Genomic DNA, 23,069 nt, shown 5'->3' with positions numbered 1-23,069 from the left:
CTAACGCCGATCGGTCGTAAGGTCCTGTGGGCGCTTTAGGAGACTATTAGACGGCAAAAGCCCCATCTATTTACTGTGTACAGCGTTGCGTTCCACGACAGTGCTGTACCGGGGACAGCCGTGCCGATCTGCTGTCATAGGCTGAAGGCTGTGACAGCCGATCGCACTGATTGGGTGGCTGAGGGAGGAGGGGATTAGTAAAATAAAAAAATTCTGCTTACAGCATATAAGGAGGCGAACTGATGACAGCCGGGTGCTCACCAGAATTATCCGGGTGGAGCACCCAGCTAAAAAACACTGCTACTAATACTACTAGCAACACACGAGACAAGACAAATAACATTTATGTTGAGCTTTTCCCCTGGTGGACTCAAAGCACTTCAGCTGCAGCCATATCCACTCTATGGGCAGTAGCAATAAGGAGTCTAGTCCAAGGACTCCTTACTGAATAGGTGCTTGCTTACTGATCAGGAAGAGGCAAGATTCAAGCCCAGGTCTCCTGTATCAGAGGCTTAACCAGTACACTACCCAGCCCCTACTGCTACTAACACCACTGCCTCTGCACACGGATCGTTTCAGTGCTATTCTCGGTTATTCTCGGCAATAACTTTCAGCAGTATGAAAAGTCCATTTGTGTTGTCCCTTACTTCCTGGTCGTTTGTAGTAACTTTCCATGCTTTAAAAATTGTGTTGACATATTTGTTGTGTTTTTTTCTGTATGTTTGCGTGTGTGTGTTTCCTTTGGTGACATCATAGTTATTATGTTTGGACAGTGACCCAGTGACCTTTGACTTGTGCTGTCGTCTCGGTAGCGTTGGCACCTAGCGGTGCCTGTATGCGCAGTGTGACCAGCGCACGGTAATGTTCATGGCAGCTTTCCTTTTGAATCTCAAACTTTGCCTGGCTCCTCCCACTCCTTCCCATTGGCTCGTCACTTGGATGGAAAGCTGACTAATCAGGGGTGACCAGGGCCAGAGGCTGCTATATTTATTGCCTTTTTACAAGCCTTGCTCTCCACGGATAAATCACCAGTAACCACGGTGTTTACTTGTCATTCAAATTAGCTCTAATTGCCGCGGCTAGATGCGGCGGGGTTAATTACCCAGAATGCATCTCTCTGCCCAGCGTTTCAGAGGTGCAAGCGTCTGAATGGACGCGCTGCAAGCCTCACTATGGAGCACTTCCTCATTGCTCCATAGCGAGGCTGGCAACGTGTCCATTCAGACGCTTGCACCTCTGAAACGCTGGGCGGCGTTCTGGGTAATTAACCCCGCCACATCTAACCGCTCAGCTGCGGCAATTAGAGCTAATTTGAATCACGAGTAGCGACCGTGGTTACTCGTGAATTATCCGTGGAGAGCAAGGCTACTTTTAAACAATACCAGTTGCCTGGCAGTCCTGCTGACCTCTTTGGCTGCAGTAGTGGCTGAATCACACACCTGAAACAAGCATGCAGCTAATCCAGCCAGATATCAGTCAGAGCACTTGATCTGCATGCTTGCTCGCTCAGGATCTATAGGTAAAAGCATTAAAGAAAACCTGTAATGAGAAAAAGTTCCCCTGGGGGGTAATCACCTGGGGTGGGGGAAGCCTCCGGATCTTATTGAGGCTTCCGCCGTCCTCCTCGGTCCCACGGCGGCGGCGAAAATCCTTCCGGAATGGCGGCGATGTAAATATTTACCTTCCCGGCTCCAGCGCAGGCGCAGTACCTGCTCTCCACTCAGAGATAGGTGGAAATAGCCGATCGCTGTCGGGCCACTCTACTGCGTAGGCGCAAGTCTCCTGCACCTGCGCAGTAGAGCGGACCCAGCAGAGATAGGCTATTTCTGCCTATCTCCGTGCTGAGAGCCACAACAGCGCCCCCGCTGGAGCCACGGAAGGTAAATATATCACACCTTGTCAGCTTGTCGAGCCAGGATTGCCGGAGACTTCGGTGGAGCCAGCGCTGGACTGCCTGCAGCTACAGGGGAGGGGGAAGCCTCATTGGGACCCTGAGGCTTCCCCCTCCCGAGGTGAGTAACCCCCCAGGGGAACTTTTTTTTTTGTTACAGGTTCTCTTTAAGCCTTGTACACACAAATGACTAAAGTTGGCGGAGGTGGCCGATGACTACCGCCTCAGCCGATAGTCAGGAGTGTGTACAGAGGCCTCCATCTGCTGCTCTGCTTTGCTGAGCGACGGCCTACTCCTTCGTGCACACCGCTCACCCACCCACCGATTCACGTCACATCCGCTCCATTGTCTCTCCGCCTCCCGCATATTAACAGAGCCATGTCAGCTACACAGCTGACTCCACATCTCTGCAGGCCAGCCCAGCCATGTCGCCCAGGGGGTGTGTACGAACCTTTAGGGCCCATTTACACGCCCATTTACCGCTAATCCTCAGCGATCACTGGTGCTTTTTAAAGGGCTAGCGCAATGTAAACTATATGGCAGGGATCTCGCTTCCGCGGTCGCCAGCAATTTGCGGTAAACGTTAATGCGCTTCATGCAGTATTTTTTTTCACGATTTCAGAGCGATTTGCAATCTATTTAAAAAGCAAATTGCGATCTCGCAAAAATGTACTGATATTTATTTTTGGTGTCTATCGCGAAAAAAAAAATTGCCTGAGCAAAACGCTAGCGATAATCTCTAGCGTTTTGCAATCGTCCGTGTGAATGGGGCCTTAGAAGCAGAGGATCAGGAGGACAGCCAGGCAACTTGCATTGTTTAAAAGGAAATAAATATGGCAGCTTCCATATCCCTCTCAGCTCAGGTTCCCTTTAACCCTCCTGGCGGTTTGCAAAAAAATCGCCAGGGGGCAGCAAATCTTTTTTTAAAATTTTTTTTTTTTTTTTTTTTCATGTAGCGAGACAAAGTCTCGCTACATGATAGCCGCTGCTCAGCGGCATCCCCCCAGCCCCTCCGATCGCCGCCGGCGATCGGAGATCCGGAGATCCCGTTCAAAGAACGGGATCTCCTGGAGGGCTTCCCCCGTCGCCATGGCGACGGGCGGGATGACGTCACCGACGTCATCGACGTCGTGACGTCAGAGGGGACTCCGATCTGCCCCATAGCGCTGCCTGGCACTGATTGGCCAGGCAGCGCACGGGGTCTGGGGGGGGGGGGCGGCCGCGGCGAGAGGAATTGCGGCGGATCGGCGGGTAGCGGCGGCGATCGGGCACTGCACGCAGCTAGCAAAGTGCTAGCTGCGTGCAGCAAAAAAAAAATTATGCAAATCGGCCCAGCGGGGCCTGAGCGGTGCCTTCCGGCGGCATAGCCCGAACTCAGTTCGGGCTTACCGCCAGGAAGGTTAATAGCTGGAAATTCCATGTTAACCCTACGTTCGGGGTAAGCCACGCAAGAGGATTTCTCAGGCCCTGCTGGGCCGATTTGCATAATTATTTTTGCTACACGCAGCAAGCACTTTGCTAGCTGCGTGTGCACTCCGACCACCGCCGCTACCCGCCGATTCGCCGCCCTAGGCTCGCTACATGATTAAAAAAATAAATGAAAAAAAAACTGCTGTGCTGCCCCCTGGCGGTTTAGACCGCCAGGAGGGTTAAAGGGGCAAAGAGCAATGATAACTTGTAAACTGTAACATATAAAATGCACATAGTAAGTACACATCCATAGAGGATCTGCATCTCAAAGTAAAATGCAGTGTTGCTGCGCACTATTCTGGCAGTTTATCGAGCATGCTGAAAAATAAAGGAACCCTTGACAACTCCCCATGATGCATAAAGGGAACAATTTGTAGAAAGCTTCTCCTCAACTTGTGGGCCTGCTTTTGCTCTTGCCTTATAGTTTAGTTAAAATTCCCTCCCTCCACCCCAGACATGCCTGGCGATTTGATAACCAGCCTTATAGTTCCTACACAACCCTCCTCTCTTCACTCTGCTGATTGCATGGAATAATGTGTCTCTGGTGATGTCAGAGCTGCTACAAATCTGCATAAATAGAAGGGAAACTTGTACTTTATCTAAGTACTGTATATAGTCGCATATAAGCCAACCCGCGTATAAGCCGAAATACCCACTTTTCCCTCAGAAACCAGGAAAAAGTGATTGACTCGCGTATAAGCCCCCTCCCCAATACAGCCTCCTCCACAGTAGCCTGATGTGCCCCCAGTACAAGTCAGCCCCTCTCCCCATAGCCAGATGTGCCTCAAGGAAGACACAGCTGTGTCTCAAGACGCCACTAGATGGCATCATAGATATGAGGCACAGCGATTGCTACACAGGAAGAACACCCGATCATTGCACAGCTGACACGTTGCTTGCACACTCCGCTCCACAAGCCGGGGGACAAAGGTAGCCTTGAGCAGCGCACACTGCACACCATGCTGCAGGGGATGGGGGGGCACAGACACAGCAGGGAGCCAGCTGGCAAGAGCAGGATCACCAGTGCACGATCCTTACACTCCTCTGCCAGTAACAAAACCTGCTCCACCATCCATTCTGCTCCACTGACTCACATATAAGCCGAGGGGGTAACTTTACAGCACATGTTTTATGCTGAGTATATACAGTATGCAGTTTATCAGTCATTTTAGGATAATGTTGGTGTTAGTATTCCTTTGTAGAATTGTCTCTGTATTCATTTTTGCTAATGTGTTTCTTAGCAGATGGTTGTAAGACCCCCACCCCTCCTGTTACTATGAGTCTAGTCAACTCCAGGACCAGCTTTGAGGCTCCAGATTCGGACGACGCCTGCTGCGGGGCCATGGCCGCGTGCTGCATGAACTCCAAGGACGACGTCGTCAGCCCCTCAGTGGAGACCCCCAGTGGGAACCCCTCCAGTCTGGGTATAGAGGAGACGCAGGGCTACGATGTCGAGTTTGACCCTCCACTGGAGAGCAAATACGAGTGTCCGATCTGTCTGATGGCGCTCCGAGATCCTCTGCAGACCCCGTGTGGCCATCGCTTCTGTAAAGCCTGTATCCTGAAATCTATCAGGTATGATCTGCTTGTCATCCTGCCAAATCACTCCCTCTGTGCTCGATAGACCTGCCTGCTCTACAGCCTGTAGCCTGAAATCTGCCAATCACTCCCTCTATGCTCGATAGATCAGCCTGCCTGCTGTACAGCCTGTAGCCTGAAATCTGTCATCTACCTCTCATCCTGTGAATCACTCCCCCTGTGAACGATAGATCAGCCTGCCTGCTGTACAGCCTGTAGCCTGAAATCTGTCATCTACTTCTCATCCTGCCGATCACTCCCTCTGTACTTGAGATTTTGAATGGGAGATTCTCACTTCAGGTTTAATACTTAAAGGGAAGATCCGTGCATGATATAAAAAACAAACTGCACTTACCTGGGGCTTCTTCCAGCTCCTGGCAGTCGATCGGTGCCCTCGGCGCAGCTCCTCTCCCTCCCGGCGTCCAGCGGTGAAGAAGCCGACCTCGCCATGTTGGCTTCTGTGCGCTCCACGACGCGGGTCACGTGGTGTGACGTCGTCTGGTCTCTACTGCGCAGGCGCAGAACTACTGGACCTGCGCAGTAGAGACCCGATGACGTCCCTACACCATGTGACCGCCCCGCCGTGGAGCGCACAGAAGCCGACCTGGCGAGGTCTGCTTCTTCACCGCTGGACGCCGGGAGGGAGAGGAGCTGCGCCGAGGGCACCGATTGACTGCCAGGAGCTGGAAGAAGCCCCAGGTAAGTGCAGTTTGTTTTTTATATCATGCATGGATCTTCCCTTTAAAGGACAACTGCAGTGTGAAGAATATGGAGCCTGCCATATTTATTTCCTCTTAAACAATACCAGTTGCCTGGCATCCTGCTGATCTATTTGGCTGCAGTAGTGAACTGAATTACACCAGAAACAAGCATGCAGCTAATCTTGTCATTTCTGACAACAATGTTAGAAACTCCTGACCTGCTGCATGCTTGTTCCGGGTCTATAGGTGCATACACACGCACTACAAAAGGAACGACGGGTCCGCCGGACCCTCCCGCTGGGCGGTCTTTAGTTGACAGTATGCGCATGTATTCGCGCTGTCTGCGGACTGATAAGGCTTTTTCTGAATGACCCACTCAGCGCATAATGTCGGCTAAAGACCGACCAGCGGGAGGGTCCGGCGGACCTGCCGTTTCCTTTTGTAGTGCGTGTGTACGTACCTTATGGCTGAAAGTATTAGAGGCAGAGGATCAGCTGGACAGCCAGGAAACTGGTATTGCTTAAAAGGAAATAAATATGGCAGCCTCCACATCCTCTTGTTACAGTTGTCCTTTACCCTGAGTCCAGGGAAAACCCTGGATAGTATTAGAGCCTTTCCTCACCTCCGTGCAGCCGTTCCACCGCTCGCCGCCGGTAAAGCTTGACCTGCTTGGTCAAACAACACTTCCAGAACTACCCGGAATTAGTTGGGAAGTTTGCTTTACTGGAGGACAGCGCTGGAATAACCTCTAGTAGAATACAGTAAATTATTCAGGATACCCACTTTTATGGTGAATTTCCCCCTGGGAGGCGAGGTATATTTTGTACTGGCTTTAGAACTTTCAGTAAACTAGTATTCAAAAGAGCTGCATCTGCCAGCAGTAAAGATGTCACCATCTGTGATAAATTTCAGAATGTAAATCAGGGAGAGGAAAGATTTTTTTTTAAAGAAGGGCTTCTAAAAAAAAATCCTGAGAATCCCTCATGAGGGGATGTACCAGTTCAAAACCTGCCAGTAAGGGGTTCATAGTTGCTTTATTAGAATAACAAAAGTAAAAGCTGCGGTGCATTCACCCTGGGACAAATGTACATCCTAAATGTACTTGTAAATAAGAATTTTAAGCGTTACAGTTCTCCGCCATAGTGCCCCTTTAAGGTGGACCTGAACTCTTGCACAGGACAGAGGGAAAACAGAGAAATGCACCCTGTATGTATTTAGAGAGTTTAGCCTGTCTAATTCCACCTCATCTGTTACTAATCACCAGTGTAATTTGATCTCTCAGCTGTGTCAGTTGGCTGCCTCGGCAGAACAGCTAATTTGTAAATAGAGGATGTTAACCCTATGTCTGCTTCCATGAAAGCAGGAAGTATACACACTGCAGATTTATTGCAGAATTTGTATCAGCTGTAACAAATGTTTTATTTAAATGTTATTATGCTGTTGCTTATCTTTTAGAGCAGGGAGGAAGTTCTGAGTTCAGGTCCACTTTAAAGAACCAATGACAATTCAATTGTTTGGGATAAACTGGACTCAGCAGCTTCTCCGTTTTCATACAATACGATCTATAATAATCGCATAAAAAAAAGTGGTTGTACTGTAAATGGGCTGTAAACCTGTACACTGAGAGGGGTGACTATTTTTGGATATTGTGCTTTGATGCGGTAGAGGAATGTTGGTTTCATGCCAGGTCTGGTGATTTTTATGGTCGTGTGTCATCGACCTTTCTGCGTGATTCTGAGCGCCGCTGGGCGAGGCTTTTATGAGACACGCAGGAAATGTGCCGGAAACGCACCGGCTAACTTTACTCACCAATAAACTGTTAGGCTCCTCCCCCGACTCACCTAGCACACATGTGACATTGTTTCCGTAGTGAATCTGTCTGCTGTGTTTTTCCATCAGACTTTCACAGATATGGCGGTTGATTCACAAAGGCTACTTACCATATTTTTCACCTTAAGGAGTTATCAGGGAAATTATACAAAATGAGCTTTACTCACCTGGGGCTTTCTCCAGCCCCTTGCAACCGACTGTCCCACGCCGACCGCTCTGCTCTGCCATCCCGGTCTCCGTGCACGGTGCAGAGGCCGACCGCGAGGTCGTCCTCACTGCGCCTGCGCGAACTGCCGTTGTCAATCAAACCCACGTTGTGCGCAGCTTACTGCGCAGGCGCAAAACTACTGCACCTGTGCAGTAAGCCGCATACAATGTGGGCTTGATTGACAGCGGCGGTTCGCGCAGGCGCAGTGAGGACGACCTCGGGGTCGGCCTCCGCACCGTGCACGGAGACCGGGGTGGCAGAGCACAGTGGTCGGCATGGGACAGTCGGCTGCAAGGGGCTGGAGAAAGCCCCAGGTGAGTAAAGCTCATTTTGTATAATTTCCCTGATAACTCCTTTAACCACTTCGCATCCCACATACAGTATAATCACGTCATTGTAAGTGGCTCTTGAAAGCCACATGACGTGATTATACGTCAGTTCCCTTTAAGGAGCACAGTACGCGTGCTAGCACACGTCTGAGCTCATTAACCCCCCTCCCTCTAACTACACTAATTAAGGGTGCCCACCCGGGGGTCCGATCCTCCAACCCCCTGCCCGATTCCCCTGTAATTTTTCTAACAACGCTCCTCCCATGCTGCGATCGGGCAAGCAGCATGGAGGATTAGCATGTAAACATACCTCACCTCGTTCCAGCGCGATCAGCCTCCCCTCCGTGCATCACCGCTGCCTGTGTCATTATGCCGAACGGATCAGGTCCCGGCTTGATGACGTCATCAAGCCGGGACCTGATCCGTTCGGCATAATGACACAGGCAGCGGTGATGCACGGAGGGGAGGCTGATCGCGCTGGAACGAGGTGAGGTATGTTTACATGCTAATCCTCCATGCTGCTTGCCCGATCGCAGCATGGAGGTGAGGGGGGCATAATTGCTATCTGGGGACTATCTAAGGGGGAGAGGGGGCAGTACACACCTGGCCATCTATGGGGAGTGGGGCAAAGGGGCACACTCGGCTATCTATGGGGGCAAAGAGGCTATATATATATGGGGGGGGGGGGGGGGGCAATGACAAAACGACAGATCTAATTATCTATGGGGAGGGGGGGGGGGGAATACAGCAGCACACCTGGCAATCTATGGGGGGGTCAAGGGGGCGCATCTATATCTTTTATACTGGGGGAGGAGCTGATAAGGGGCACATCTGGCTATACTGGGGGGATAAAGGGGGGCACTTGGCTATCCATGGGGGGGAGGTGGAATAGAGGGTACATCTGATTACCTATTGGAGGAGAAGAACAAAGGGGCAAACCTGGCTATCAATGGGGGTAGGGGGACAAAGGGGCGAATCTGGCTAATAAAGGGTCACATCTGGTATTTTTATGGTGGAGGGGCTAATAAGGGGCACATCTGGCAATCTATAATGGGGGGGAAGATAAAGGGGCACACCGGGCTATCTATGAGGGGTGGGGGGGAATAAAGGTGCACACCTGGCTATCTATGGGGGGTGGAGGGTAATAAAGGGGCACATCTTGCTAACTACGGGGGTGGGGCTAATAAATGGACTAAGCAGTTTAGATTTGTATGCCGTGAGGGTATATTACTGTTATTTTGGCGAATACGGCTTGTAATTGCTTGTAAAGTACAAAGCAAAAAAATGGGAAAAATACACCTTTATTGACAAATATTATATTGTCGCCATACATTGTACTAGGAAGATAATTTAAATGTTGAAATAAACAGGACATATGGACTAATAAAATATGTGGGCTTGATCTACAGTAATACTTTTTATTTTTAAACGGTAATGCCTGAAAACTGAGAAATAATGACTTTTTTCATTTTTTTTCTCCTTCTTTCCTTTAAAATGCATTCAAAGTAAAATAATACTTAGCAAAAAGTACCACCCAGAGAAAGCCTAATTGGTGGCAAAAAAAAAACAAGGTATAGATTATTTATTTGTGATAAGTACTGCTAAAGTTATTGGCTAATGAATGGGAGACCTGTGAAATGTAGAAAATTGCTTGGGTTTTTTAGGGGGAAAACCCCAGGGTATGGAACTGGTTAAAGGCGTGTACACTCGCCGTATTTTTACAAACGACTGGTCCGTCAGACTCTCCAGCGGGGCGGTCATTAGTAGCACGTGTGTACAAGCTGTCGGCAGACTGGTTTTGACTGATCCGCCCAGCGATGTCAGTCGCAATGGCTGCGTGTCAGTAACAGCATTCAATTTCCTAGGGACTGACGGACCCCTGGCTGGTCTGGAGCCCCGCCCCCAGGTCCCTGTGTACCCTCCCGTGGTGAGTGCTGCAGGCTCACCTATCATGCCTGTATGACTCTTGGCCTCCTCCTGTGTCTGGTGTCTTTTTGAATTGTCACTGTGAGCGCCAGTACCATGTGACGCCACTGTATGTAGTGACATCACTATGTGCGGCAGGGTCACATGGTACAGGCGCTCACGGTGAGGAGTCGAGCCATAGGGACAGGTGGGCCTACACCACAGGCCCGGGGGGGGGGAACACACATTACACGGAGGAGCGGCCCGGCAGGCGGCAATGCTAAGACGATTTACTGTAGACCTCTTGCTGAAATCTATTGAAAAGCGCAGTGTGTGGGCAGCAAGAGATCCCTCTAATCAGATTCGATCAGAGAGAGTTCTGTCTGATGGTCGGTCTGGTGGGCAATTCATCCCAATCAGTAGCTGATACCCACTTTCCCTTGAGAAATCTTTTACCTTTTGTCTAATACAGGGGCGTCAAACTCCATTACAAAATGGGGCGAAATTGAACACTGGTACCTAGTTGCGGGCCAACCTCAATGTCTACTGGCCACCTTCCTCCCTTACAAAGTTCCCTGGTGTCTAGTGGCTCCACTCCCTCCACTATACAGTCCCCCCTTGTCTAGTGGTCCTCCTCCCTCTCCTATACAGTTCCCTGGTGTCTAGTGGCCCCCACCCTCCCCTATACAGCTCCCTGGTGTCTAGTGGCCCCCTCCCTCTCCTATACAGTTCCCTGGTGTCTAGTGGCCCCCTCCCTCCCCTATACAGCTCCCTGGTGTCTAGTGGCCCCCTCCCTCTCCTATACAGTTCCCTGGTGTCTAGTGCTCCCCCTCCCTCCCCTATACAGCTCCCTGGTGTCTAGTGGTCCCCTCCCTCTCCTATACAGTTCCCTGGTGTCTAGTGGCCCTCACCCTCCCCTATACAGTTCACTGATGTCTAGTGGTCCCCTCCCTCTCCTATACAGTTCCCTGGTGTCTAGTGGTCCCCTCCCTCTCCTATACAGTTCTGTGGTGTCTGCTGGCCCCTCCCTCCCCTATACAGTTCCCAGGTGTCTAGTGGCCCCCACCCTCTCCTATACAGTTCCCCCTTGTCTAGTGGTCCTCCTCCCTCTCCTATACAGTTCCCTGGTGTCTAGTGGCTCCCACCCCTATACAGTTCCCTGGTGTCTAGTGACTCCCTCTCCTATACAGTTCCCTGGTGTCTAGTGGCCCCCACCCTCCCCTATACAGTTCACTAGTGTTTGGTGCTTTGCCGCTACCTCCCCAAAGGGCTTCCCTGGTGATCTAGGTTTTCACCTCCAATATAGCTCTCCTGGTGCTCTTGAAAGAGCCAAACATAATGCAAAGTGCGGAAACCACTTGGGGGCCAAATTTAATGGCTCTGAGGGCCAGATTCGGCCCGTGGGCCGGAGTTTGACATGTATGGTCTAATAGATCATCAGAGGGGTATGTATGGCTGATATTGTGGTGCAAACCGTTCCCACAGTGTGATGTCATGACCATGGTCCTGACAGTTTCCTGTGTGTGAACCTCGTTGCTAATTTAAAACAAGGAAAAAAGCAAGCATGCATAATAGTGCAATTAATATTGCTTTTAGCGTGTAACAGATGGGGGAAGAGGGTCACCGACCCAAACTCAGACATAGACACAAAAAAGAAGAAAAAGCTACCCATATATATATATATATAATTAATGAGCATTAGAATGGACCAAGACGCCAGGGAAGTATAATATATTCTTCTTTATTGAAGCCAAGATTGGAAAATTAAAAACATCTAAAAACAAGAGCACGCCATATCCATGCCTGTATAAAGCCCCAATGGTAACAATAATATAGTGGCCTAGCAGATACTAAAAAGCACAACACAATATATATTCAATAAGACACAGTACTGGCCTGATAGTGTGTTCCCCTCGACACAAAATGTGAAAAATGTCAGCTCAGTGTTGCAAAAAATATACCAATGGGTGAAGATAAGACACTGAGTCACACTATGCATGAGGGGAAACACACCAATGTATGAAAGTAAAGACAGTTCTGCTTGTATAAAATCCCTATACTACTCAAAGCTAGAAAAATACTGAATCTGAACTCCAACATTGGCTGTACAGTACATAAGAAGATCATAAAGTGCAAAAACGTGCATGTCAAATGAGAGCAACTTGCCTAATGCTCAATTAAAGTGCTGAGTGCTAATGTTATATATAGAACAATGTGGAAAAACACATGTAATACCTGTGCTAAATAACAAAAAAGGAGGGGTGAAAGTGAAGAGAGGAAGACTGTTAAGCAACGGAGTAATAGAAAATGATTAGACAATATGATGAGAATAGAGTAGGGATGTGCAAGGCTCACCTAAGTAAGAAAATCAAACAGGCATGGAGACGGCTGCGTGGGCGCTCCAGCGCCCGTCCGACTAGTTCTGCCGAAGCTGCTGAAGGGACGAATGTTTGTTGTATTTGGCTCGATTTAAATAGGTCCATAGACGCGGCCGCGTCTCTGACATGATCTTGACGTCAGCGCGCCGGGTCAGCCATGCGTACTAGATTATGCGTTCCATGCGTAATGACGTATGTATGTGTTACGTAAATAAAGACGCATCGCCATCTTGTGGACAGAAATAAGAATACAAGTAAAGAGAATATATAGAATGAGCAAAGATGAAACATATATAGAGAAACTCCATCTTGTGGCCAATATGCTAAAGACACCAACCTTCTCTTTTTACACAGAAAAACCAAAAGGGGAAAGCTAGGACCATATTTCCTTACAACAAAAAACTACATTATCAAGAAAAATTAATAAACATTAGATCCAGAAGTTTTCTTCCTTTTGGAGATGGATACTCAGCGGGGAGTGTTGTTAAACATTGGAGACTTCCAAATTTTCATCCAAAGATAGATCCAACCAAAGACCCAAGCGTCTCCTAATTAAAAGCATACAAAAGGTATAAATTCAGTATGTTTAAAGGAGAAAAAAGGAGTTTGTTGCCACCAAACCAAGGGAAGTCACTCCACCCAAATCCAACTAAAGGTGAAAAAGCATGTACAGCTCCATCTACTTATATAGTGAAGAGAGCTATTGGTATTATGTAAGAGATGTTGTTTGAGGACATAGACCATGCGTGAATACAATAAATTGTAATGAGGGCCATACAATTCTCCATCTACTCACAAAATGGAGCAAGATATTAGTCTAAAAATATAAAACACAAGGAAAGCCTAAGTAGAGAAACAAAGGTTTATTATACAATTAGTCCAGCTTTCCTACCTCAAAGCCGTAGATGTTAAGACAAGAGTCTAGCTCCCTTACCTTGAGCTGTCGAAAAACATTAAGTGGAATTGTAGAAGGGAGAGAAGTAAGAAAAAGATCACATGCAGCACCGATGTTGTGGTGAAGGAAAAAACTATTATTGTGGCAGGTAACACCCCAGGTTGAAATCCTCATTAAACCCATAAGGGGCTTTCGTACCTAGTCTATGAATCCAGCGTAATTCCCACTGTAGCAGTTTGATCGTGTGATTACCACCTCTATTGTTTGTAGTGTAGTGGGGGTGTCTCAGCACCTTGCAGGGAAAAAAATATAGGAGACAAATACGGGAGCCCAATAGTGTAGTATATTAGTATGCAATTGAAAAAAGAAATTTCAATAAATTACTACTCACAAAAGGAGGTTGCAAGGGCAACCAACCGTAGGAAGCAGGTGGAGACCATAAACCCGACTCCACTCGGGGTAGTCCCAGCCGGGACCTGGATGTGGTCGCTCTCCTTGAAAAAGTAGGGACAGGTGTCCACTGTGGGGCACCCACAGGTGGTCTGTCACCACCCCTCAAACACAGATTGTTTGGGGGTATAGCTATGCACAATTGAAGGTAAAGAGGCGCCCTGGTTGAAATAAAAGCATCTAAAAACAGCTTAAAATCGAGGAAATAATATGAGGTGGCTTACCTCAATAACGAAATCCTTGTATATGACAAAAGATTTTTATTTAGCACAGGCAACGCGTTTCGCGGGTCCAAGCCCGCTTCATCAGGCCAATAAAAGTGCCAAATGAACAAGTCGATATGGCAAAGGAGGCTCCCTTTGCCATATCGACTTGTTCATTTGGCACTTTTATTGGCCTGATGAAGCGGGCTTGGACCCGCGAAACGCGTTGCCTGTGCTAAATAAAAATCTTTTGTCATATACAAGGATTTCGTTATTGAGGTAAGCCACCTCATATTATTTCCTCGATTTTAAGCTGTTTTTAGATGCTTTTATTTCAACCAGGGCGCCTCTTTTACCTTCAATTGTGCACCTCTATTGTTTGGATGTAATCGCTGTAGTCCATACACTTTCCAATTTTCGATCTTACTTTGCCTACATGTCAGGGTGTGTGCTGCCACAGTGGTTAGCGTCTTGTTTTCCAGGTAATCCCTTTGGGCAAGTTTGATCGTGGAGCGGTGTTTTTGGATTCTCTGTTTAAGCGGATTTTTTGTCTGTCCTATATACCTCTTAGTACACCCGCATTCAAGAAGATATATCACCCAAGGTGTTTGGCAATTAATGAAATCTAACAGGGTGATGGTCTGGTTATCCCTATAGTCTACAACAAATTTAGTGGATGGCATCAGTGGACAAACAGAACATCCGCGCATAGAAAACTACCCTTCAAACTCAGTGATCTCTGTGGGGCTTGATAGTGGCTGTGACAAAGTTTGTCTCTCAGGGTGGGGGCCCTTCTTGCAGTCACAGAGGGTTTGGAGGTAATAAATTGGCTAATTGTAGGTTCGCTCAACAAGATATTCCAATTTTTTCAAGGACTTGATGGATATCACTCCATTTCTCATTGTAGGTGGTAATTAGTCGAACTGTATTATTGATATTTACATTTTTATTTTTGCTTGATAGCTGTAGCAGCTGTTCTCTTGGGGAAAATCTAGCTCGTCTCCAAACCCTCCGTATGTATTTATTAGGATAACCCCGATCTCTAAACCTGTCTGCCAACTTACTTGCTTCCCTTTCAAATTCCTCACTGGTGGTACAGTTCCGTTTGATTCTTAGGAATTGTCCAATGGGTATACTCCGTCTAGTTGTAGGTGTATGATACGACGAGTAGTGTAAAAGACTATTTACAGCTGTTTCCTTCCGATAAAGAGTTGTATGTAGTTGCCCATCCTGTTGTTTGGTAATCGTGATGTCCAAAAAATTGACTTTGTCCTGAGAGATGTTAAAAGTGAGAAAGATATTTAAGTCATTATTGTTGAGAGTCTTCAAAAATTCATTTAATAACTCCGAGTTGCCCTGCCATATTATGAGGACGTCGTCAATAAAACGATGCCACCCCGCAATGGCGGGGTGGAATCGTTCCAACGGCGACGCCCACACACACTCTCTCTCCCACCACCCAAGGAAGAGGTTGGCCACTGAGGGGGCACACTTGGCCACCCTGGCCACACCCCTTACCTGGAGATAATACGTACCATTAAAGGTAAAATAGTTGTGTGTCAATACAAAGTCAAGTAAATCAAATTACCACAGATTTCTTCTCCTATTATCCATAGTTTGTGTCTAAAAAGTACTTAACCGCTCTCAAACCTTGGTGATGGGAGATGTTGGAGTACAGACTCTCTATATCACAGGTAACCAAATGGTCCTGTGAGTTCACCTGAACATCCGTCAGTTGGGTTATAATATCTGTTGAGTCACGAATGTAAGAATCGAGTGCAACAACATGAGGTTGCAGGAAAAAATCAATGAACGCACAGCATTTTTCACTAAGACTTCCCATACCGGAAATAATTGGCCTTCCCGGTGGATGTAATCGATTTTTATGGATTTTGGGTAACATAAAATGTCGGTGTTACTGGATCTTCTACCCAAAGATATTTAAATTCTTTCTTTGTAATAATCTTATCTTCTAATGCTAGATCTAATAAGTTTTTTAGTTCTCTTTGGTATTTCTCTCTAGGATTTCCCGTGAGTTTTTTATAAAATCTGGTGTCATTAATTTGCCTATAGGCCTCTTTTTCATAAAGATCTCGTGGCCAGATGACGACATTGCCCCCCTTATCCGCTTCCTTAATCAGGATGTCTGATCTTTTACTAAGTTCTGTCAATACCTTTCTCTCCTGTTTAGTCAAATTATCCTTCCCTATGGTTTTATTACAGTTAATTCTCTGTAAATCTGCTGAGACGACATCAAAGAAAACCTGTATTTGGGGGCAGGAATTAAAAGAAGGCAGAAATTTGGAGGCCGGTCTAAATTTTGTGCTGCTACTCACCGCTGTATGGGTGGTTTGTTCTTCTAATAGGGACATTAGGTCCAAAAAAAATGTTTTGTCTTGTTCTTCAAGACCCATTTCCTCGAATGAAGGCTCAGAAGTGTTTTGCGTATTGTACATTTTTCTAAGAACCAGCTTCCTGCAAAAGAAATAAAGGTCTTTGAGCATATCAAAAGGGTCATACCTATTGACCGGAGAAAAGGTTAGTCCCCTTTTTAGTAAGTCAAGTTCAACATCTGTCAAGGGAGTGTCAGATAAATTAATGACTGTAAGTACCTCATTGCCGGTTCTCAGCCTGGTTACATCTTCACTTGCTTTATGTTTCTTCCCCACTTGACGTGGATCCAATCGAATATCCTCAAGTCTCCCCAGATGTTGTAATACACTGCTCTCATAATCAGATTCTGTGAATTCACTTGAGTCTGAAATGTCTCCTCTAGGGGGACCCCCACCCTGAGGTATCAATGGACCTGATGCAGGACGCTTTGGCCTTTTTAGTTTTCTGGGTCGTTTGGGGAAATTCTTCCCTCTCATGTTGTTTTTATGTTGGATCTATCTTTGGATGAAAATTTGGAAGTCTCCAATGTTTAACAACACTCCCCGCTGAGTATCCATCTCCAAAAGGAAGAAAACTTCTGGATCTAATGTTTATTAGTTTTTCTTGATAATGTAGTTTTTTGTTGTAAGGAAATATGGTCCTAGCTTTCCCCTTTTGGTTTTTCTGTGTAAAAAGAGAAGGTTGGTGTCTTTAGCATATTGGCCACAAGATGGAGTTTCTCTATATATGTTTCATCTTTGCTCATTCTATATATTCTCTTTACTTGTATTCTTATTTCTGTCCACAAGATGGCGATGCGTCTTTATTTACGTAACACATACATACGTCATTACGCATGGAACGCATAATCTAGTACGCATGGCTGACCCGGCGCGCTGACGTCAAGACAGCGCGCGGGGTCATGTCAGAGACGCGGCCGCGTCTATGGACCTATTTAAATCGAGCCAAATACAACAAACATTCGTCCCTTCAGCAGCTTCGGCAGAACTAGTCGGACGGGCGCTGGAGCGCCCACGCAGCCGTCTCCATGCCTGTTTGATTTTCTTACTTAAGTGAGCCTTGCACATCCCTACTCTATTCTCATCATATTGTCTAATCATTTTCTATTACTCCGTTGCTTAACAGTCTTCCTCTCTTCACTTTCACCCCTCCTTTATTGTTATTTAGCACAGGTATTACATGTGTTTTTCCACACTGTTCTATATATAACATTAGCACTCAGCACTTTAATTGAGCATTAGGCAAGTTGCTCTCATTTGACATGCACGTTTTTGCACTTTATGATCTTTTTATGTACTGTACAGCCAATGTTGGAGTTCAGATTCAGTATTTTTCTAGCTTTGAGTAGTATAGGGATTTTATACAAGCAGAACTGTCTTTACTTTCATACATTGGTGTGTTTCCCCTCATGCATAGTGTGACTCAGTGTCTTATCTTCACCCAGTGGTATATTTTTGCAACACTGAGCTGACATTTTTCACATTTTGTGTCGAGGGGAACACACTATCAGGCCAGTACTGTGTCTTATTGAATATATATTTTGTTGTGCTTTTTTAGTATCTGCTAGGCCACTATATTATTGTTACCATTGGGGCTTTATACAGGCATGGATATGGCGTGCTCTTGTTTTTAGATGTTTTTAATTTTCCAATCTTGGCTTCAATAAAGAAGAATATATTATACTTCCCTGGCGTCTTGGTCCATTCCAGTGTTCTCCCCAGAATTTTTTTCCAGCCGGGTGGCATGAAATAGTAGCCGGGTGGCATGAAATAGTAGCCGGGTGGCATGAAATAGTAGCCGGGTGGGGCGAGTTGAAAATGCAGGGCAACTGTGCTTACAGCATAGGAATAGGTGAGGTGGTGAGCCGATGACAGCCGGGTGGTCACAAAATCTAGCCGGGTGGAGCACCCGGCTAAAAGAGCCTGGGGAGAACACTGCATTCTAATGCTCATTAATTATATATATATTTATATATATATATATATATATATATATATATATATAGGTAGCTTTTTCTTCTTTTTTGTGTCTATGTGAACCTCGTTGCAACAATTCCAACTGCCAAGCAACCACCATCTCCCTCCGTGCGTATATATATCTAAAAATACCAACCTTTTAGCCTATCACATTGTTGTGTTATAGATAATGGTGGTTGGTGCTGTCTAGTTTTTTTTTTTTCTTATCTGCCAGTAGTAGAGATGAGGACCTGCAGGCTCACTGTGGATCAAATAATATGAACAAATGACATGGCAGTTATCAATCTTTTCTTGGTCTCTCTTCTATTTGCTAAAGTTCCTCTTTCAGACCAGACTGCCTGACAGAGGACTTGTGTACAGCAGGTTCTGGATAATCATTGCAGGTGATAGCCTGGCCACTCTGGATGCTGGACTGGAAGCTTTTCCTGTGAGTTAAAGTTCTGCCTTGTTCTCTGTTTCAGGGACGCCGGACCGAAGTGCCCCGTGGACAACGACCTCCTCCTGGAGAATCAGCTGTTCCCGGATAACTTCGCCAAGCGAGAGATCCTCTCCCTCATGGTGAGATGCCCCAGTGAGGGATGCGTCAGCAAGATGGAGCTGAGGAACCTGGAGGTGAGCGGAGGGTGTGGAGAGATTCTAAAAACTCCGATGAATGACCTCTCGTAGGAATCTGAATCCGCCACTCCTAAATCCCAGCGCCAGCAATGTTGTGGGTAGCGAGGAAATGCAAATACTCTAAGGCCCGCTTCACATCTGAGGTTTTTTTTTTTGCGGAACGTATACTGTACAAAAGGAACGGATGTGAAAGGATCCAATGTTAACCTATTGGACCGTTCACATGCCTCCGTTGGTACGGATACCAGACCTAAAAAATGCTACAGGCCCTAATTTTCCGGACCGTTCTCCCCAGCGGAACTGAACCGGACAAAAAATGCTGCAACATTGGGGCAATGGAAAGCGGAACGTTTCTTCACACTAGTGAAGAAACGGACCGTTCCACAGGGGATGTGGGCGATGGGGGGGGGGGGGGGGGGGGGGGGTGAGGGGAGGGTGCGGCGGGCGGGTAAAAAAAATACCTAATGCTCTTTTGAAGTCGGCGGTAGAGGCTTCCGTCGTCTTCTTCACATGACGCGCTATGTAGTCACAGCGGAAGAAGAGGATGCCTCTACCGCCGGCTGCAAAAGAGCATTAGGTATGTATTTAACGGCAAACTGGGTGAAAACTGATCCGATCGATCGTTGATCAGATCCGTTTTTACTTTCCATTTGGCAGTGTGCACAAAAAACAAAACGCATGTAAACCCATTTTTCTTTCTTAAATAGGTCCCCAAGTTTTATTTTATTTTTACCTGGTCTGGGTGCCGTCTCCTAACTGCAGGAACTGTGCAGCGCCAGCGGGATCTTGGGATATAGTTTTTTTAATACAGTAATAAGCTTATCTCAGAATGCATACAAAAAAAAACTTCCTATTTCACATAAGTAAAGGGCACTATTATTGTGATACAATTTCAGGCATGGCCAGTAAGTATGACTTACTGTATACTGGCTCTCTTCTACTTATATTTCACTGACCAAGACTTTATGAAATATGCAAAAACTTGGAACTATGTCTGCTAAACATATCTGTTTTTGTATTTAACCACTCTGCGACCACCTAATGCAAGATGGCCGCAGAATGGCACTCGCAGGACCGCCTAACACCAAATGGCGTCATCTCACGATAAGCGAGATTAGACGGGAGCTGGCAGGAGTGCGAGCGCCCGTAAACAAACCGTGCCAGCCACAGTGATCAGCCTGCCAGCCCATGATCTGGCTGTTTTACAAATATACAAGGGGAAATTATGTATATAGCACTGCAAACTCGCAGTGCTGTACACAGGCCAGCCTTGTCACCAACGGAGGGGCTCACAATCTAATCCCTGCCATAGCCATATGTCTATGTATGGATTATGTGGTGTATGGATCGTAGTCTACGGGAAATTTAGCGGGGAGAGAAGAAAATAAAAAAAAAAAATTGCTTTTTATTTTTATTGATTTAAAAGAAAATTAAAAATCGCAGCAGCAATCAAATAGCACCTAAAGAAAGCCCTATTTGTGACAAGAAAAGGGGGTTAAATTAATTTGGGTGCTAAGTTGTATGGCTGTGCAATAAGCTGTTAAAGCTGCGAAGTGCTGAATTGTAAAAAATGGCCTGTTCACTAGGGGTATAAACAACCTCTGGTCCTCAAGAGGTTAACAATGCATTCTTTTTTTGATACTGTTTCTGTTATTTCTACTTCAGTATGTTTTCAAATAAAGCTTTTAATGTGAAAAAAAAAAAGATAAGGACACCATGACCAGAAGGAAATAGAAACCGTTCAACAGATTGGTTCACTGAGCAGAAAAGGATGAGTAAAGAAGAACAGGTAGTCCTCGACTCACGAACGCCCAACTTACGAACAACCCGCCGATAAGAACGGCATGGATTATCTGTTTCCATGGGAACAGCCCCCAAAATTTTCTTTCAAATTGGACTTGTAGTTTTTGAGTAAAACGATTTAAAAAAAAAAAAAATCAAAGAAAAAATGGCTTTTAAACTTGTATAAACAGGTACAGAGGGAAGAGGTGACACAGAAGGGGGCCACAGAGGAGGTACAGAGGGCAGAGATGGCACAATGTTCCGACTTAAGAACAGATTCAGGTTAAGAACGAACCTACAGTCCCTATCTCATTTGTTAACTGAGGACTACCTATAGAATGCCTGAGTTCAAAATACTGATACCCGTGTTTCCCTGAAAATAAGACCCTGTCTTATATTAATTTGTCTTTCAAAAGTTGTGCTAGGTCTTATTTTCGGGGAGGTCTTATATTTTATGGTGGTAGCCAGATCCCCTTTGGTGTATACAATAGCTAGATTCCCCCCACAAGCCCGCCCATTACCTTTACCTCCCCTGCTCTTGCTACTGGCCCCCTCCTTAAAGTCCAGAACCCTCTGCTGATTATGCCTAGGATAATTCACACCGCAGATTAGTGGTGACTTGCGGTGAAAGCAGCTACAGGGATGTATCCAGTAACAGCGCTGATAGGAAGTAAACAGAGATCACTTCCTTTATAGGGCGGCGCTGTTACTGGATACATTACCGTAGCTGCTTTCACCGAAAGTCGCCGCTAATCTGCAGTGTTAATTATTCCAGGAGTAACCAGCAGAGGGTTGCGGACTTCAAGGAGGGGGCCAGGAGCAAGAGCAGGGGGAGGTAAAGGGATTGGGCAGGTGAGCAGGTCTGCCACTAGGTCTTATATTAGGGGGAGGTCTTATATTTCGAGCATACTCAAAATGTATGGTAGGTCTTATTTTTGGGGGAGATCTTAAATTTGGGGAAACACGGTAGTCTTTGTGCTGAAATTATCATTTTGACCAGTTGCTGGCCTGCTGATTGATGGAATCGGACAGCAGATGATGAACAAGGACAATGGACCAAGTGTGTCCCTGGGTTGTATGCACGTCTCCAGCCGGGCGTGGTTATGACACGCAAAAGTCCAGCCTTGTGTAATTGGAACAGGGGGCAGTCCCGTCCCCCCCCCCTCCCTTCTAGGAGAGAGATTTTGACCGAATTCCTGCTTTGCCCGTCTCTCGGTGCCCGTAGGTCACAATGAGAAATGGATTGCATGTTTATATTCAGTTACTTCCAACTCCAGATTCTGAAAGTCCGGTTTGTCTGGAGACTTCCCAGAACGGGTGCCAGATTGAGCCCAACGACTTCTGCAGAGATGGGCCGCCTATTAGATTCCTAACCCAGCAATTATGAAGAAAATATGGAAAAGATAGGAGCTTCAGGGTTACAGTCAGTTTATCTGTCCTTTGTAGCACAGCTGTTTGGAGGATATTATCAGATAAGATCTGTTTCTCTTAGCTCTGGAGCGAGGTGTGAATGGTGGAGACAGCTTCCTTCCAATAGACCCTGGTTTATCTTACAGTGTACCAGAGAGCAGGAATTATAATTTATACTTACATGGGGCTTCCTCCAGCCCCATGAGCACCACTGCGTCCCTCACTGTCCTCCCGGGTGGCTCCGTTCGCCTGGTATCAGCCCCAGTAACTGGCTCAGTAGCGTCAGTTGGGGTCTTCTGTGCATGCTTGGCCGCCAGCGCATTAGACCCCGACTGACACGACTGAGTCAGATTACCGGGACTGGTTGCAGCCGAACGGAGCCACCCGGGAGAGCGGCGAAGGAAGCAGTGGTGCTCATGTGGCTGGAGGAAGGCCTGGGTAAGTATAGATTCTTTCTGATTCCAGCTCTCAGGTTTCCTTTAAGCTGATATTTATGGCTTGTTAAACAGGCTGCTGGAATAAGTGTTTCTTGCATTCTTCAATGCTGGCTGAAAGCTAAGCTAATTCTCTACTGGCATAGCAGATTGTGACATTGTGGCCGATATATGTAATGACGTATTCCTTTATTATTCTTTAGTATTTATATAGCGCCGACATCTTCCCTAGCGCTGTACAGGGTATATATTGTCTTGTCACTAACTGTCCCTCTGAGGGGCTCACTATCTAATCCCTACCAGAGTCTTATGTCTATGTATGTATTGTGTAGTGTATGTATCATAGTCTAGGGCCAATTTCAGAGGAAGCCAATTAACTTATCTGTATGTTTTTGGGATGTGGGAGGAAACAGGAGTACCCGGAGGAAACCCACACAGACACGGGGAGAACATACAAACTCCTTGTAGATGTTGACCTTGCTGGGATTTGAACCGGGGACTAAGCGCTGCAAGGCAAGAGCGCTAACCACTATGCTATTGTGCAGCATTATGAAATATGGTGAATACCTCACAGGGGCCAAAAGTTTTTTACTTTCCTAGGGCCCTGCTAGGTCTTAATC

General features: G+C 46.5%; 1 protein-coding gene across 4 annotated transcripts in view; it reads left to right on the top strand.

The window, feature by feature from the left end:
- TRAF6 (TNF receptor associated factor 6) overlaps positions 1-23,069 on the top strand; it is a 60,205-nt gene that overhangs the window by 20,937 nt on the left and 16,199 nt on the right. For 3 of the 4 annotated variants that reach the window (XM_068261359.1, XM_068261361.1, XM_068261362.1), the window contains exons 2-3: positions 4,603-4,936; positions 18,670-18,820. In XM_068261359.1, coding sequence (XP_068117460.1) covers positions 4,638-4,936; positions 18,670-18,820 — 450 coding nt within the window. In that variant the 5' untranslated portion in view covers positions 4,603-4,637. The remainder of the gene's footprint in view (positions 1-4,602; positions 4,937-18,669; positions 18,821-23,069) is intronic. The other variant, XM_068261360.1, reaches the window with a different exon arrangement.

This window comes from Hyperolius riggenbachi, chromosome 11 (assembly GCF_040937935.1).
Source record: "Hyperolius riggenbachi isolate aHypRig1 chromosome 11, aHypRig1.pri, whole genome shotgun sequence".
In the NCBI taxonomy this organism is placed as follows: domain Eukaryota; kingdom Metazoa; phylum Chordata; class Amphibia; order Anura; family Hyperoliidae; genus Hyperolius; species Hyperolius riggenbachi.
This window is presented reverse-complemented; position numbering and strand designations above follow the sequence as displayed.